Raw genomic sequence first — 17,534 nt, 5'->3', positions numbered from 1 at the left:
ATCATGGCTTGCATATCGACCCCCACCTACAGTATTCTTATTAATGGCTCTTCCTCTCCTCTCTTCCATGCTGAAAGAGGACTTAGGCAAGGCTATCCACTATCTCCCCTCCTCTTCATGATCGTCATGGAGTGCTTAAGCAGACTCATCTATCATGAAAAGCAGAATGGCAGGATATCAAGATTAAAGATTACTGATTAGTGTTTCCTGACTCATATCCTATTTGTGGATGATGTCCTCATCTTCCTGGATGGTAGTATTCATGATTCAATTGCCCTTGAAAATATCCTTGCCACTTTTTACAGGGCCATGGGTATGATGGCAAATCATGCAAAATCTACCATTTCATTGGCTCACACTTCTGCACATGGGTCCAATTTTTCCCTACAATGCTTCCCTTAGAACCCTCGCCCACTTGACGAGGGCTTCAAATACTTAGGCTTGTGGATCAAGCCCTTGGGACATAAGATAGCCAACTGGACTTGGTTGATCACCAAATTTGAGAAAAGGATATCCCACTGGAGCCATCATTTTTTATCCTGAGCAGGCAGGCTGGTGCTTAGCAAATCCTTCCTGGAGGCTACTCCAGTATTCTGGATGGCATTAGCTTGGATACCTAGAAGCATTCTAGCTCATCTCAAGAAAATTTGCTGCAGATACCTATGGAATGGAGGACAGGTCGAAAGAGTCTTTGCTTGGATAAGTTGGAACAAAATTGCTTTGCCAAAGAAGTGGGGTGGATGGGGCCTTAAAGATCTACCTTCCTTTGCTCAAGTGCTGGCTGCAAAAATGGGATGGTCATTACTTACCAAGCATAATCTCTGGACATCCATTTCATATCACAAATACATCTGGCCCCTCCAAGTTATGGACTGGATACGATTGCCTAGTTGGAATAGGATAGGCATATCATCGGTATGGAAAGCTCTATTGTGCTCACTTCCCCTCATTCGCAGTCACCTTACTTGGAGAATCAATGCAGGAACCAGTGCCCGTATTGGGATGGACCCATGGACTGGAGGAGGGGGTAGATGTTACCTTCCTCGAGAGCTTACCTTATTTCTTAACCAACAGAACATAAAAGTAATTGCCCATATTGTGGATCATGAGAATTCCACTGTTCTTTCACAAGTTTGGAAATTGGCCACTCAGCTTAACTTGCCTCCACACTGGCACCACATTTGGAACGAATATACCAGTGCATTGAATGAATCTCATATTTGCATCAAGGAAGGCCGAGACGAGCTCATGTGGAGTAAGGCTGAATCTAGTTTCTATTCACCCAAGGAAGGCTATCTGTGTCTGTTCCAAGACAAACGACCTGAAATCATTCTGAGATGGTGGAAGCACATTTGGAAATTAAAATCACCTCCCCAGACCAAATTTTTTTCTGGTGCATCCTCTGGAACAAGGTACCCATTGGGGACTCGCTTATGCATAGATCCATGTATGGTCCTCATTGGTGCATACTTTGTAAACAGAGCACTGAATTGACCGAGCATCTGTTTCTCACCTGTAACACAACTAAACAAATTTGGATAGATGTGGCTGCTGAGATCAGGTTCACGGGAACATGGGAAGGTGACAACATATCAGCAGCTTGGGAAGCCTGGAACAGAGCACATTCAGGAACAAACCTACCATGCCTTCCTCTGATCATATGCTGGGCAATATGGCTGGCTAGAAATAAACTGACTTTTGACAATGGCACGATCAGCTGGCAGTCTATTATTGCAAAAATCATTGCATCCTATCATGAACTTCTTGAATATTCCCCACCTCACCCACGTAGACCATCTGCTCCCGATCCTATAGACTACTCCACTCCATGGGCTTATTTCGATGGAGCTGCTCAGCAACACGGATGTGGGGGGGGGCTTCATTCTCCACCTCTCAACACAACATTACTTCAAAGTCAAGCTGGGTCTTGGCGAAGGAACGAATAATTTCGCAGAACTTATAACTCTTCGACATCTTATGCACTTTGCTTTAAATCATAACTGCAGAGATATACAGATCTTTGGTGACTCAAATATTATTATCAATTGGATCAACAAGATTACTAGATGTCACACACACACACTTTTAAATATTCTGGACGAAGTGATGCATTTCAAATCTCTTTTTAATACCATCCTTGTTCATCATATCTACAGGGAGCATAACCACAGTGCCGACGGACTATCCAAGGAAGCCACACACCTGCCAAGAGGAAAATTGATAATCCACGAACAGAGGGGTATCACACAGTATCATTACTACCACATGCCTTATATAGATCAAATATACCATCAGATAGAGGGTTTCTAAATTTTTTTTAGATCTACCGGCCATACATGAAGATGTAGATAACTTAGTTTTTTGTTTATGATCAGCACCCTGCGCGGTGTAATATGTTTATATGAACTCTATACAACATCATCCTGTGTGATGAATTTTTTATTTTTGACATAGCCATTCACAGGAATGGAATTGCAGATAATTTGGACATACTAATACAAATCGAATATGCTGAACAACATATACTATATGTAATTTTTCAACATATAATGAAAGATTACGATTTTTCCAGTGGAAAAAAAGGTATCAATAATCATGAACATAATATCAATAGTCATCATTAACTAAAGCATTAAGAAGTGAAAATACATTGATTCAAAGCAAACAATATCCCAATTAAAATACATATGCACTACATTTATATAAAATTTTAAATAGTCATATTTTACAAATTAATTTTAAATAATCATATTTTATAAATAAAATAAAATAGTTATAGAAGTGATTGGTTGGAAAATAAAATAACATTCATAGTTTATCTATATTAAATTTGGAATTTTCAGATATATTTTTCAAGCGAATTTGTTTTGAATTGGATATAGATTTATTGGAATTACACGTTTAAATTGTAAATTCTTTATAATCTAGCTTTCCAAAAAATTTCCAAAATACCAAATCCATATTATAATAAAAACACATTTTAAACAATAACATATTGGAATTTGATAAAAATAATTTCAAAGATTTCGAATAAAATCTTAAAAATAACCCAATAAAAATTCTTAGAATCCAAAATAAAATATTTAAAGACTTAAACACCCATAAAACAAATAACGCCATAAAATAAATAAATTAGAACAAAGAAAAGAAGAGTAACCAAAATAACCATTTAACTCACAACTTATTATGAGATTCTAAGTAGAACAAAATAATTCACGATTAGGAAAACACGAAAGAATAGAGGAGACCCCAGTTAGAACAAACTGGGTCACTGTCACGAAAATGCTAAAGTCATTTTCTTCTTATTTTTTTCTCTCAACCGTTTGTCCACAACCATTTATAAATAGATTTGGGAAGATCAGATCCATCATGGATGGTCCAGCTGCAACTCTTCATAGGCTATGTCATACAACTCATGGTTGAGATCACTAACAATAACATTCATAGGGGCCTCTCTCGTTCTCTCCAAATCATACAAGTAATCAATCTTCAAAACTTCAACACAGTTGTTCTGGTTCACAATCCCTGGAAATGAATCTGTCCAATTTCACCAGGAGCAACTTCACTTAGTAGAAATGGGCGAGCTTCACAAGCTCTCTGTAATTCGCCTGCATTTCTTCAGAGCTCACCTTTCTTTAGAGTTCACCTGGGTAGTGTACCGAAATTTCAGAAACGTTTTGATACTTTCACCACCAACTTCCTGAAACCTCAGCGCTGGGCAAATGTAACACAAAAACCATGGTGGAAACCCAACAATGGTTTTGTCGTCAATACATTTCAAAAAATTTGAGCGCGATTTGAAATTCAAATTTCAAAGTTTGGAGGGTTTTCAAAATTGAAGTAAGCTTCTCATTAATGGGCACAACATATTTCTTAACTCGTCGTATATGTATCGTATACAAAGGGGCATTTGGGCTCAAAACTCAAATTTGAAATTTGAAATAGAGGGACTATTGTTGCGTCTCGAAGGTAAGGCAACAAATATCCAGGTGATGTGCATTAATGCGGGAGTCAGAGCTATGTAGCTGCCCGAAAATAGGGGAGAGTTGTGAAGGTGTTAGAAGTCGGAAAATGTTTGACCATCGCACGAATGCTGCTAGATGCTGTCAAATCTTTCCATGGCCATGTATGGTGAACCAGCCTCCATAAGGGCATTAAATGCCTTATGGCAGGCTGGTTAGTTCTTGCCATAGATGAGTGTGTATATTTTTTATTACATGTTTATATTTTTAATACTATTTTGAGGTGCATTGGGCCAGTGTCGTACCTCGGTGGGTGTTATGCAGGTATGTTTTTATGCAACTTATGATCTTTTGATCAATTGATGCAATCCAAAAACATTCTTGTTGGGATTTGCTACTAGATTCGCTAGTGTTTGCAACTTAACTATCTGCTGATCATTTATAGATATTTATTCTTTCACTTGTGCGTTTATGTCCCAATATTAATATCTCTCACAGATGGACCCATTTGAATCTGACACTTCGACACATAAAGCCTTCATCCGAGCCATGATGGAAGCCAAGACGAAGTATCCACATGGAACTAGGTCTGAATGGGAAGGTGGGCCAGCTCACTTGCACACTTGGTGCCTGGAGATGACTCCTTTGGGTAGGCCAAGTGGAGAACATGCATCCCTTGGAGCGCATGTACATGGACATGGGGATGGTCATAGACAGAGAAAAATAAAACAACATTCCATTAATATTGCCACCCCAGCTCCTATGTTATGTTTCAGTCATGACGTTCTTATTGACAAGGTTACCAGCTTACATAAAAGGGCGTTGGTGGGTAAATGGAATTTCACTAAACTAAGTGTCTAGTCAATTTAATGTCTTAAATTGCTCTACATAAATTATCAATCCGAGTATCGTAAACTTATGAAGTGTGGTGCACCATGTATGCTTAGTTAACTTTTTTCTTACTTCATTGTTTTATAGTTTTTGTTTTGTTTTGGGGTTTTGTTCTTGTTGATCTCCTAAAGTATCTAATGCAAATGGAAATCCTATTCTAAGGTCTTAAGAATACTTTTAAAGGTCAAGTATGGATGTAGATTTCAAGACAAAGTCTATGTCCCTAATGGTAACTTCCAAAACTTAGCACTTCAAAAGATCTTAAAACACGTTATTGATGGAATTAGTACTTAAACAAAAGTGTAAGTATGTAGCTACTTTAATCAAGCAAAAGATGAAATACTGATCATGTAATCACTGTGTCTGCTGCTTGTTTAAATACGGAAATAAAAGTTAAGCTATTGCACTCAAACAAATAAAAAAATGAAAACCAATAAAATGTAAAATCAAATCACATCATTTATAGTCTGATTCCTTGCCAAGTAGTCTAAGCTATGGCTTTCGGAGATAATCATCAATAACATGAGAAATTTGATATCTAATTGTAGAAAAGTAAACCTAAAATCAAATCACATCAATTCATAGTCTGATCCCTCGCCATGTAGTCTCGCTATGGCTTTCGGAGGTAATCATCAACAACTTGAGCGATCTGATATCTAATTACAGAAAAGTAAACTTAAAATCAAATCACATCAATTCATAGTTTGACCCCTCGCCAATTAGTCTTGCTATGGCTTTCGGAGGTAATCATCAACAACTTGAGCAATCTGATATCTAATTGCAGAAAAGTAAATTTAAAATCAAATCACATCAATTCATAGTCTGACCCCTCGCCAGTTAGTCTCGCTATGGCTTTCGGAGGTAATCATCAACAACTTGAGCAATCTGATATCTAATTGCAGAAAAGTAAACTTAAAATCAAATAATATCAATTCATAGTCTGACCCCTCGCTAGTTAGTCTCGCTATGGATTTCGGAGGTAATCATCAACAACTTGAGCAATTTGATATCTAATTGCAGAAAAGTAAACTTAAAATCAAATCACATCAATTCATAGTCTGACCCCTCGCCAGTTAGTCTCGCTATGGCTTTCAGAGGTAGTCATCAATAACTTAAGCAATCTGATCTCTAAACTAACTAACAGGGCAAATGAATAAGGCTGAAATCAAAGCATAACTGAAATTGAAAAGCTAAAGAAACAAAGTCAGCAGAGAAGTAAATCTCATGTCACTATTTGATGCAAAAACATGTAAAGAAAAACTAATCTACAATCAACCAGTTGAACACACTTACATGAATTAAAATTGAATGAATGAAAAATCTAATCTATCAAACTTGAAAGCAATCAAATGACATAATGAAATCAAAGCAAAATCACAAAATGAAATCTACTCTACCTTACATTTTAATATGCTCCATGACATCTAATTCACATCTCCTTCCATGTTGAGAATATCAAAACTTTATTCAAATTCTTCAAAATTACAAATTACAACAAAGCTCTCCAAAGCTTTCAAAAGCCATCTCACAAGCTAACAAGCTTAAGAACTAACAAACTAAGACTTAAGAACTCACAAGCTCTAAGCTAACAAATGAAGGAGAGAGATCTCCTATTTATACAAAAAGATGAGAGCCATCTCATTAATGAGAGTCCATGAATCTCTCCCTCTACCTCTAGAGTCCTAATCAAAATAGGAACTGATAAGACACATGTCTTCTTAGAGTTACAATACAATTAGGAGATGTAACACATATCCTCATGATCCCATGATTCTTTCCACTCAAATTCGAATTTGGCCTTAGAGTGCCACATAAGGGTCTTCTAGAAGCCTCCTTTCAACCTACACATGTCAACAATCTCAACCAATTTGTTAGGTATAAGCATATGCACAATATTTTCTAAGTTTTAACCACAAATTCACATAAAAGGCTTATAATTAATAAAGTTTGGAAAAACATAAATGTGACCCAATGATAATGAAAGTAAAATGAATGTGGTGACATAGTAGTGAAATGGAGGTGATATAATGGACATAATAGTGAAAGTGTAATGAAAATGAATGACATTTTCAAGACTCAACATACCCCCCAACTGAAGCTATTGCATGTCCTCATGCAATATATATTACATTAGCTCTTTTGATCCTTGAGCTTTGGCTTAACTTTGCATGATATCATTTGATAACTTCATATTTTTGCAAAGTATTTTACTTGAATTGCAACATGGTTGGTTCTTGTGTTACAACCAATTTTTTGTTGTTGTTGTTGTTGCATTCTATTTTGATCTTTGAACTTTGCATGATGATGTTTTGATTATTGTTGCAAAGTATATCTTTATTAGATTGCATGATGGTTGGTTTTTGTGTGACAACCATGATTTTGTTTGTATCCAATTTATCTTTTAAGCACTTTTTGAAAAGCCATTGTATGCTCATAATAACAATGTAATAGTTAATATATGTTGGAAGTATGTGGGTTCCTGAATATGGTATGGACATGGAAAGATATGAATATGAATATACTCCCCCCCCAACTGATGGTACTGGCAATTTTATGAAATGAGGAAGAGAAATTTTTTTCTAACAATTATCATTCTAGCTTTTTATGGAATTCTATGGTGAAAAGTTAGAAAATGACGTACCTTAACTTATCCTTTGGAATGGATGAATTGTATGCGTGGTGGATGAAAAATTCTGATCATATTCTTCTTCAAGCGGCTGAACAAGAGGAGTCATGGATAAAGAGATAAGATGACTTTTTATTGCTTCTATTAAAACTTGTTGAATCTGCTCCAAAATGCTGAAAATAATAGTCTTCATGTCTTCAAAACTCATTGGCACAATTCCTACTATGTGAAAGATGTTCTGTTGTTGAACATAGTAGGAAATTGTTGACTTAGTGGCCATTAATGGATGCCACTAGTCAACACGAGAACTCTCACCATTGATGACAATGAGAGTCAAGATGCTCAAACACATCTTCCTAGGTATGAATGAATTTGTTGATGCCAAGTCACCTAGAAGATCTGATGAACAATGGACATTAATGTATTCCCATTATTTGTCAGCATGAGGACTTGCCATTAAGGCATGCAAGCCTCAAGGTGTTTTTACAAAGAACTTAGACTCAAAGGACTATGGACTCAATAATTTGCATTGAAGCAGGGCTTATTTGCGGAATGAAAATGACAAAGAATGGAAGATGAAAATGGAAAATGGCAATGGAGAGTAGAAATGGCAATGGGCAATAAGCATGAGAATGATCCTCTTGCTTTCATTTGTGGGTTATGAATGGACAAAAAGAGATGGAAAGTGTATGTGAATGTCAATGGAAAATATGGAGGAAAATGAGATGAATGGTTTATTATGAAGTATGGATGTGATGAAGACAATAGTATTTGAAAGTTTTTCAAGTGTTTGAATCTGATTTTGCATAAACATATTTCCTCTTTGTTGCTAATCATCCTTTATAAAACAAATTGGTCTCTTAGAGAGACACCATTCTCTTGTAGTCATTTTTCCTTCCTCCTGGAACCTGCAAAAAAAACTAATACTTCTTCTGCAATGGAATGTAAGGTTATCAAAGGAGAGAGGTGATAAATTTCTCTAGTTATGATATTTACACACAAAACTAAGAATTTGTATTAATGAAACAAGTCTTCAAAGGAAAAATCAAAAGAATTTGTACCTGATTTGGAATTGGTGCCCCAAGTTGAATGTTACTTAGTTTCAGCAATTTATTTCATTATTTTCCATTTCAAACTCTAATGATGGATTTCTCATTGTTGGATCTTGTTGAGATCTTTCCAATGGTACTTAAATCATCAAAATCTGATTTCGTATGAAAAAGTTAGGCTGATTTGAACAATGAAGTTTTTTTTTTTTTTTTTTTTTTTTTTTTTTTTTTTCAGCTGCGGAATTGGACTTCAGCTGCAGAATGTGCACGGTTTCTGTAGCTAAAATCTTGAATACAAAGTTAGCCATTCATCTTTCATCATCAATCCAAAATTAATCAATACCTTCAGAAAAGTGAGCAAATAACTTATTCATTTTATTGATTCAAAATTATTATTTTTTCTTGACATGCAGCGACTTAGTGTGGCGACTTAGTGATAACACACAACTTGACTTCCCTTTGACTGAGGTCTCTTTCATCGAATTTGATCAAATGAATAGGACACCATCCATGTACTCACATTTTCTCAGCTACCCATGTGGCTTGTTTTGCTTGATGACACCTGCAACCTAGAGTTTAACAAAAACAGCTGCGGAAAGTTGAATCAGCTGCAAAAAGTGGCTAAAACAGTCAACCGTCAGTTTTACACATATTTTGGATACTTGTGTCATGCATAGCTTTTCATCTCTTCCGCACTTTCTTGTGGAGTTTTTGCAACCTTAAAAGTGAGTGATTCATCTTTAAAACGGAGGTTTTGAGTTGAAACAAAACCAACCAAAATGATATTGATCCCTTCTCTAACTGAAAATGCCAATGTTACTACACAATAAGCCCCGGGCTTCCCATACAAACAACAGATAAAGTTCGATAAATAATCAAGGATACTAAGGTCATGCTTGATAATAACATTTGACTTTCTCCTTATAAATTCCAGATTTGATATTAATGGCAACAAGGTGCATATTATTTGCTGGAACTGCATTGACAACAGCCTGAACTATAGTGAAATCTCCTTGATCTTCATTCTTAGATACTATGATCACACAGGGATTTCCAGAGTTCGCAAGAATCCGCTTTAGTTTTTGAGATGAACTGATCTTCAATTTCGTGTAATTCCTTGCCCAATTACTACTATGTCCCACATGGCATTCAGATATGGTGCTGATACAGTGGGTAGGTTTAGTAAAAAAGCACTTGCAGTGCTGCAAGACATAATGTGATAACGAGTAATCCTCTGCAGCTTGCCATGGATACATTCGTAAGCAAAAGGGACATTCAGGGATGAAGGGACTCTCAGAACTTTGGCAACATGGAGACCCTAGCAAGCACGACACTCCTCTCTGGTAGTTCCAGGCAATCAATGCAATTAGTGGCAATTTTGGGTTTAACTCACACGAAATATACATGAATAGGATGTGAGTGAGTTTGCAAATGGCCTCTGCATCGAATGCCAAGAACTCCATGCAACATCGATTGGTTGGTTGCATATCCAATTAAGATTATTGTTAATAGGTGTTACATTTATCAGCGAAGAGCCGTATCCAATTAGAACTGCTGTTAACAGGTGTTACGTCCATCAGCAAAGAGCCGTATCCAATTAGAACTGCTATTAATCGGGAAGTGGTAGAGCAGGTGTTAGACGGGTGGCAGAAGGTAGAAGATGTGTAGTTAATTATCAGTATGCCATTGATTTCAAATAAGAAGTAGCCGGAAATCAACTGTCATTTAATTAATTCAAATCTCGTTTTTTTTTTCTCGCGGCCTGCAAAAATGGGCTCCAAAGAACTGATAATTTATCCCAAACCGCGATGAATTTCTTAAAATGGTTTCTGGGTTATCTCATTGACTCTAGTGGAGAAAACACCCATGTTTTATTTTTTCCAAATTCGCCTCCGTTTGGCCAAATCATGCTCTTAAAGTTTGACGTTTTTCTCTGTTTACGTTTTTCCTGAGTTGTTGCATTCGGCCTGTAAAATCGATTTCAGGAAAATTTGTTTTCAGATGCAATCAACAGCAAATGAATTAGTCAGTTTTAGGGAGAGGACGCCATTAAAAATGTTTCCTATCATATTAAGCAAGTGCTGAGATCTATTCTAGCTGGAGTAGCTCATAAGTTTATTTCAAACGCTTGCTAAAGAAACATATGGGAATCTTATAGTGGATTCAAATTTGATGCAAATCCGTGTGAGGTTGGAAAAGACTTCAAGTTCCGATCTAAGGAGTAAACATACCATCCTGTTTATTTTTTATTTTTATTGGTCTTTAAGATAAGATCATGTGGCAGGCCAAGACCAAATTCATAGTCATTTCCGTGCCTCCGTATGAAGTACCAATACAATACTGAGAGCAGCATTATAACAAGCAGTGCAGCAGAGAAACCCAACCCATTTTTAGCACTAACAGATAAGCCACGCTTTTTCAAAAAGTATGGGCAATCTAGTAGAGATGGTACTTCATAAAGGCCGCGACTTTCTCATAAATGTTAGTAGGCATCTCCATATAGGTATGTTCTCAGTTGGGATGTTCTGGCTGTATGAAGGATTTTCACTGCTGATTAAAAGAGTTAGGTAAACAACTAGAGGAGGCTTTTGAAGATTTTATTATTATTATTATTATTGTTGTTGTTATTTTTTTTTAATGTTTTTGCAAGTTCTTTTAAGGTCAAAACTTGAACAGGGATGCATATTTTCTTGTTGAAGCCACAGTGAAAGCTAGGATTCATGATAGCCATTGATTGTTTTTTTTTTTTTTTTTTCTCTTTGAAATTGTAAATTTTTATAAGAAGGATTAATGATTTTCAATTTCAGACAGCAAAGACTTCAAGAAAAATATGCTAAAAATAGGACTTTGACTGAGGTCTTAGGCTAGTTTTTTATTGATCTGAGCTGGGTGAGTAGAATAGGATCCATGTCAAGACAATTCTAGAGATGCTCATGTCGTCGATTTCTTCATTGGATGCCTGTAACCTGCTAAACCTTGAAATCCGATATGGAATTCTCAACTAGCTGCGGAATCAGGCTACATTCCGCAGCTAAGTTGCAAAACCTTATTAAAACATGATACAATGTTTTGAGAACCACTACAAACCATAAACAGTCAATCTTGGATAGTTGAACCTATCAAAGCAGTTGGATTTCATTTTTTTTTGAATCAATTGAAATGATGAAGTTTATTTTGTCTCCTTTTTTTTTTTTAACATAACAATTCTTTTTCTGATCCTCCAGATCACACAAAGTGCAGGATGAGAACATACTCAAGAATTATTAATTTTTTTTTTACATAACAATCATTTTTCTGATCCTCCAGATCACACAAAGTGCAAGAGGAGAGCATATTCAAGAATTATTAAATATTTTTTTTAGATGTAAGAAATAAAGTCTCCTAATTACACTTCCCCGAAAATGGCGCCAAAATGTCTAGTCAATTTAACGTCTTAAATTGCTCTACATAAATTATCAATCCGGGTATCGTAAACTGATGAAGTGTGGTGCACCATATGTGCTTAGTTAACCTTTTTCTTACTTCGTTGTTTTATAGTTTTTGTTTTGTTTTGGGGTTTTATTCTTGTTGATCTCCTAAAGTATCTAATACAAATGAAATCATATTCTAAGGTTTAAGAATACTTTTAAAGGTCAAGTATGGATGTAGATTTCAAGACAAGGTCTATGTCCCTAATGGTAACTTCCAAAACTTAGCACTTCAAAAGATATTAAAACATGTTATTGATGGAATTAGTACTTAAACAAAAGTGTAAGTATGTAGCTACTTTAATCAAGCAAAAGATGAAATACTGATCATGAAATCACTCTCTCTGCTGCTTGTCTAAATATGGAAATAAAAGTTAAGCTATTGCACTCAAACAAATAAAAAACTGCAAACCAATAAAAAGTAAAATCAAATCACATCATTCATACTCTGATTCCTCGCCAGGTAGTCTAAGCTATGGCTTTCGAAGATAATCATCAATAACATGAGAAATCTGATATCTAATTGCAGAAAAGTAAAACTAAAATCAAATCACATCAATTCATAGTCTAATCCCTCGCCAAGTAGTCTCGCTATGGCTTTCGGAGGTAATCATCAACAACTTGAGCAATCGGATATCTAATTGCAGAAAAGTAAATTTAAAATCAAATCACATCAATTCATAGTCTAACCCCTCGCTAATTAGTCTCGCTATGGCTTTCGGAGGTAATCATCAACAACTTGAGCAATCTGATATCTAATTGCAGAAAAGTAAACTTAAAATCAAATCACATCAATTCATAGTTTGACTCCTCACCAGTTAGTCTCGCTATGGCTTTCGGAGGTAATCATCAACAACTTGAGAAATCTGATATCTAATTGCAGAAAAATAAACTTAAAATCAAATCACATCAATTCACAGTCTGACCCCTCACCAGTTAGTCTCGCTATGGCTTTCAGAGGTAATCATCAACAATTTGAGAAATCTGATATCTAATTGCAGAAAAGTAAGCTCAAAATCAATCACATCAATTCATAGTCTGACCCCTTGCCAGTTAGTCTCGCTATGGCTTTCGGAGGTAATCATCAATAACTTGAGCAATCTGATATCTAAACTAACTAACAAAGCAAATGAATAAGATTGAAATCAAAGCATAACTGAAATTGAAAAGCTAGAAAAACAAAGTCAACAGAGAGGTAAATCTCATGTCACTATTTGATGCAAAAACATGTAAAGGAAAACTAATCTACAATCAACCGGTTGAACACACTTGCATGAATTAAAATTGCATGAATGAAAAATCTAATCTATCAAACTTGAAAACAATCAAATGATATAATGAAATCAAAGAAAAATTACAAAATGAAATCTACTCTACCTTACATTCTAATATGCTCCATGACATCTACTTCACATCTCCTTCCATGTTGAGAACATAAAAGCTTTATTCAAATTCTTCAAAATTACAAAGTACAATAAAGCTCTCCAAAGCTTTCAAAAGCCATCTCACAAGCTAACAAGCTTAAGAACTAACAAACTAAGACTTAAGAACTCACAAGCTCTAAGCTAACAAATGAAGGAGAGAGATCTCCTATTTATACAAAAAGATGAGAGCCATCTCATTAATGAGAGTCTATGAATCTCTTCCTCTACTCTAGAGTCCTAATCAAAATAGGAACTGATAAGACACATGTCTTCTTAGAGTTACAATACAATTAGGATATGTGACACATATCCTCATGATCCCATGATTCTTTCCACTCAAATTCGAATTTGGCCTTAGAGTGCCACATAAGGGTCTTCTAGAAGCCTCCTTTCAACCTATACATGTCAACAATCTCAACCCATTTGTTAGGTATAAGCATATGCACATTATTTTCTAATTTTTAACCACAAATTCACTTAAAAGGCTTAGAATTAATAATGTTTGGAAAAACATAAATGTGGCCCAATGATAATGAAAGTGGAATGAATGTGGTGACATAGTAGTGAAATGGAGGTGATATAATGGACATAATAGTGAAAGCGTAATGGAAATGAATGACATTTTCAAGCCTCAACACTGAGTGAGGGAGAGATACATAATTGGGTTGATTTGAAGTGGAAATCACTGCTAGGGTATATGCCTTTGGTGGTGAGACTGATGGGAGGTTGGTACAAATTCCACTTCCTTAGTCAGGAGTATTTTCTCAAAATTAAGCAAATTCCATGGATAAAGGGGTGTAGTTTCTTAGCTTTGCATGCATGGTATGTTGGGTTCAATCCCCTGAAGGAGACACCCAAGAACAAACTTATATGGGTAAAATTACCAGGTTTACCTATTGAATTCTGGACTAAACAAGTTCTTATGGATATTGGAAATGCCATTGGTTGATTTGTATACGTCAACCCACAGTGTCTAGGGGCTAGGGATAAGAGAATAGCATGGATTTTGATCGAGAAGGACTATAGTGGTAGTTTCCCAGATCATATTGAACTTAAGTGGGAGGACACACAATTGCAGCAACGTCTGGATTTTTGGGGCATTCCATTTCAGTGCCTTATTTGCCACCACACTGGCCACCTTATGGCACAATGTCCACACAGGAGGGGAGGACGTCGCATGTTTCACAAGTGACAGATAAGTGATGAAAAAGACAAAGCTCACGAACTACCTAATATTCGAATGGCTAGTCATGGCAGGACACAACTTTCAGATATGGCTATGAGTCCAACAGGTAATCCTCATTTCAATCCGACTACTCTTGCTGATGTTTCTCAACCATTGATCTATGTTGAGTCTGTACCTATTTTGGTTCAATCATCCTCTTGGACATCCAAGGATTCTGGCACCTTAGATGTTGGGGAGACTTCCTCGTCTCTATCAAACAGGATCGCCCTATTATCTCGCCCCGAATCGACCCCTACCTTTACTATGCCAACTCATATGTCACCTCTTGACATCCCTTCCACGTCTCACATTTCATATATCCCTTCCCTATTACACACCGCACCCCTCCCATGGTTCTGCCATCCATAGACTGACCTATTTTGCCCATTTCACCCGTTGTCTCGCCTACAAACTCAGTAGACAGTGACTTGGAATTTCTCTTACAAAGAAAGACACTGGAATTACACACACTTACTATCCACAAGCCACCTGGCTCCACGTCCCCTAACATTAGCCCTTTATCGGTTGGAAATATTACTGTTCATCAGAAAGAGAATCAGGATAATCGACATTTCCGGGGGTGACCCCAAAATATCCCTTTTGATTCTTTCGACTCCCATTCCTTGATAGATGTCCCCATTGCTTCGTCCTCCTCTCCCTAGGCCCTTAGAGAAAAGCAGCCCATAGCCGAGCCTTCATGAATTACATTCTGTCCATGAACATTGACTGGGGCCATCCCACAAATATTTGGCCCTAAAGGAGCTTTTCTACATGACTCACCCTTTCATTATTCTACTGCAAGAGACTATGCATTCGACACACCAGGTGATCAAATATTTTAGGAAGATGTTTCCTGACTGGTATATGGCGGCTACTGATGTTGATGGCCTTTCAGGGGGCTTAGTTTCTTTATGGGATCCTCGATGGGTTAGAATGAAGGCTTACTCATGTTTTGCCGGTATTCTATTAGCTAGATATATTAGAGGTTTGCTAGGGCATATTCACATATTGAACATTTATGCCCCATATAGGGATAGGGACTCTTTTTGGCGGAAGTTAGTGGCAACACAGATGTTAGAAATTACCACACTGATCATGGCAGGGGATATGAACTGTACTACTGGTTTGGATGAGGTGTGGGGTGGGAACAGAAGGACAGATCCTGTTTGTGCCCAGATAAAAGATATCATCATTGACTATAACTTCATTGACATCCGACCATGCAAGATTGGGCCGACCTGGGACAATGGGAGATCAGGTAATGATTATGTTGCCAAAAGATTAGATCGTTTTCTGCTTCAGGAACAAGTAGTTGAGAGACTTGGAGTGGTCCAATCGAACATTGTGGATAATTTCATATCCGACCACCGGCCCATTATCCTTGGCTGGCGCCACAGGGATATCCGAGTTGGGATGCCATTTAAATTCAATCGGGTGTGGTTGGAGGACCCCGATTTTGGCAAGATGGTATGGGACAATTGGGCAAAGGCTATATCTTCTTCCCCTTCTCCCATGATGCATATGCTGGAAAATCTTTGAGCCCTTAAGAAGGTGGTTAAAATTTGGGAGCGAATGTGAATTACACAGCAGAAAATAGAACTGAACGAGATAACAGTGGCTCTGTCTTCTCTCTAACCACAATTGTTAGCACATCAACTCTTTGTGGAGGTTTGGGACAAAATTCATTCACTTGAGCATAAGAGGAAACAAATCCTGCAGAACAGGGAGGTGACATGGCACCTAAAGAGTAGGGCAATATGGATTCGAGAAGGAGATAAAAACAAAAAAAAATTCCATAGATATGCTAACCATCGAAGGAAAGTTAACACAATTTGGGAGATTGTTGATGCTGAGGGTAACAAACACCTGACACAACATGAGATATGCAGTGAGGCGGTTCAGCACTTCGAGTGGGCTTACAGTTGCAGGGAGCTCGATTATGTAGAAGATCAAATGTGGGGGGTGGAGGAGTATCCACACATGTTCGATGAGGATGATAATAATAACTTATGCAAGGTGGTTACGGGGGATGAAATTTTGGGGGTTCTCAAGTCTATGAAGTGTGATAAGAGTCCTAGTCTGGATGACTGGATGGTGGAACTATTCACACATTTTTTCGACATTTTTAAGGGAGATCTGATGAATATGGTGGAGGAATCGAGAGAAAGAGGATATATACATCCACATATCAATTCAACATACATTGCTCTAATTCCAAAGAAGGACATAACTGCTTCTTTCCCTAATTATAGGCCCATATCTTTATGTAACCTTATTTATAAGATTATTTCCAAAACGATTGCCAGCAAGATTAAGAACACATTATCAAAGTTTTTATCTCCGGAGCAATATGGTTTCTTACAAGACCATTCGATACGTGATGTGGTGGCGATTGCTCAAGAGAGAATTCATACGATTCATGAAAAAAAATTGAATGCAACTATACTGAAAGTGGATCTTTAGAGAGCATATGATTGTCTTGACTGGGGATATCTGAGGATGATTCTTCATAAAATTGGAATACGAACCAGAGGAGAAGAATGGATTATGGCATGTGTCACAAATGTTCGATATGTTGTGGTGATCAATTGATATCCAACACCATTTTTTGGTGTTGGGAGAGGGCTCGGGCAGGGGTGCTCTCTTTCGCCCTTACTTTTTATATTAGTGATGGACGACCACAGCTTACAGATTAAAAAAGCGGTTGAGATAGAAAATTTTGGGGCATTGGTCATGGGCAGAGACATCGAAATTTCACATAGCTTCTTTGTGGATGATATATTGATTATGGGGATGATTAAGCATGTTGACTAGTTTGTATTATTTCAAATATTCAAAAGGTTTGAGAATGCATCGAGCCTTATTATGAATTTACTCAAATCTTCCATAT

At 36.9% G+C, this 17,534-nt stretch overlaps 1 protein-coding gene across 1 annotated transcript; it reads left to right on the top strand.

Moving 5' to 3' along the window:
• Positions 1 to 15,508: 15,508 nt before the first annotated feature.
• Positions 15,509 to 17,107, top strand: LOC149251224 (uncharacterized). The gene is made up of 2 exons (XM_089453822.1): positions 15,509 to 16,111; positions 16,364 to 17,107. The coding sequence occupies exons 1-2, from the start codon at positions 15,509 to 15,511 to the stop codon at positions 17,105 to 17,107; spliced, it is 1,347 nt and encodes a 448-aa protein (XP_089309948.1).
• The last annotated feature ends 427 nt before the right edge of the window (positions 17,108 to 17,534 follow it).

This window comes from Pinus tabuliformis, chromosome 7 (genome assembly GCF_031772625.1).
Source record: "Pinus tabuliformis cultivar Carrire ecotype Pingquan chromosome 7, CPIR1, whole genome shotgun sequence".
In the NCBI taxonomy this organism is placed as follows: Eukaryota; Viridiplantae; Streptophyta; class Pinopsida; order Pinales; family Pinaceae; genus Pinus; species Pinus tabuliformis.
Note: the sequence above shows the minus strand (reverse complement) of the source record. Positions and strands in the feature narration are given on the sequence as shown.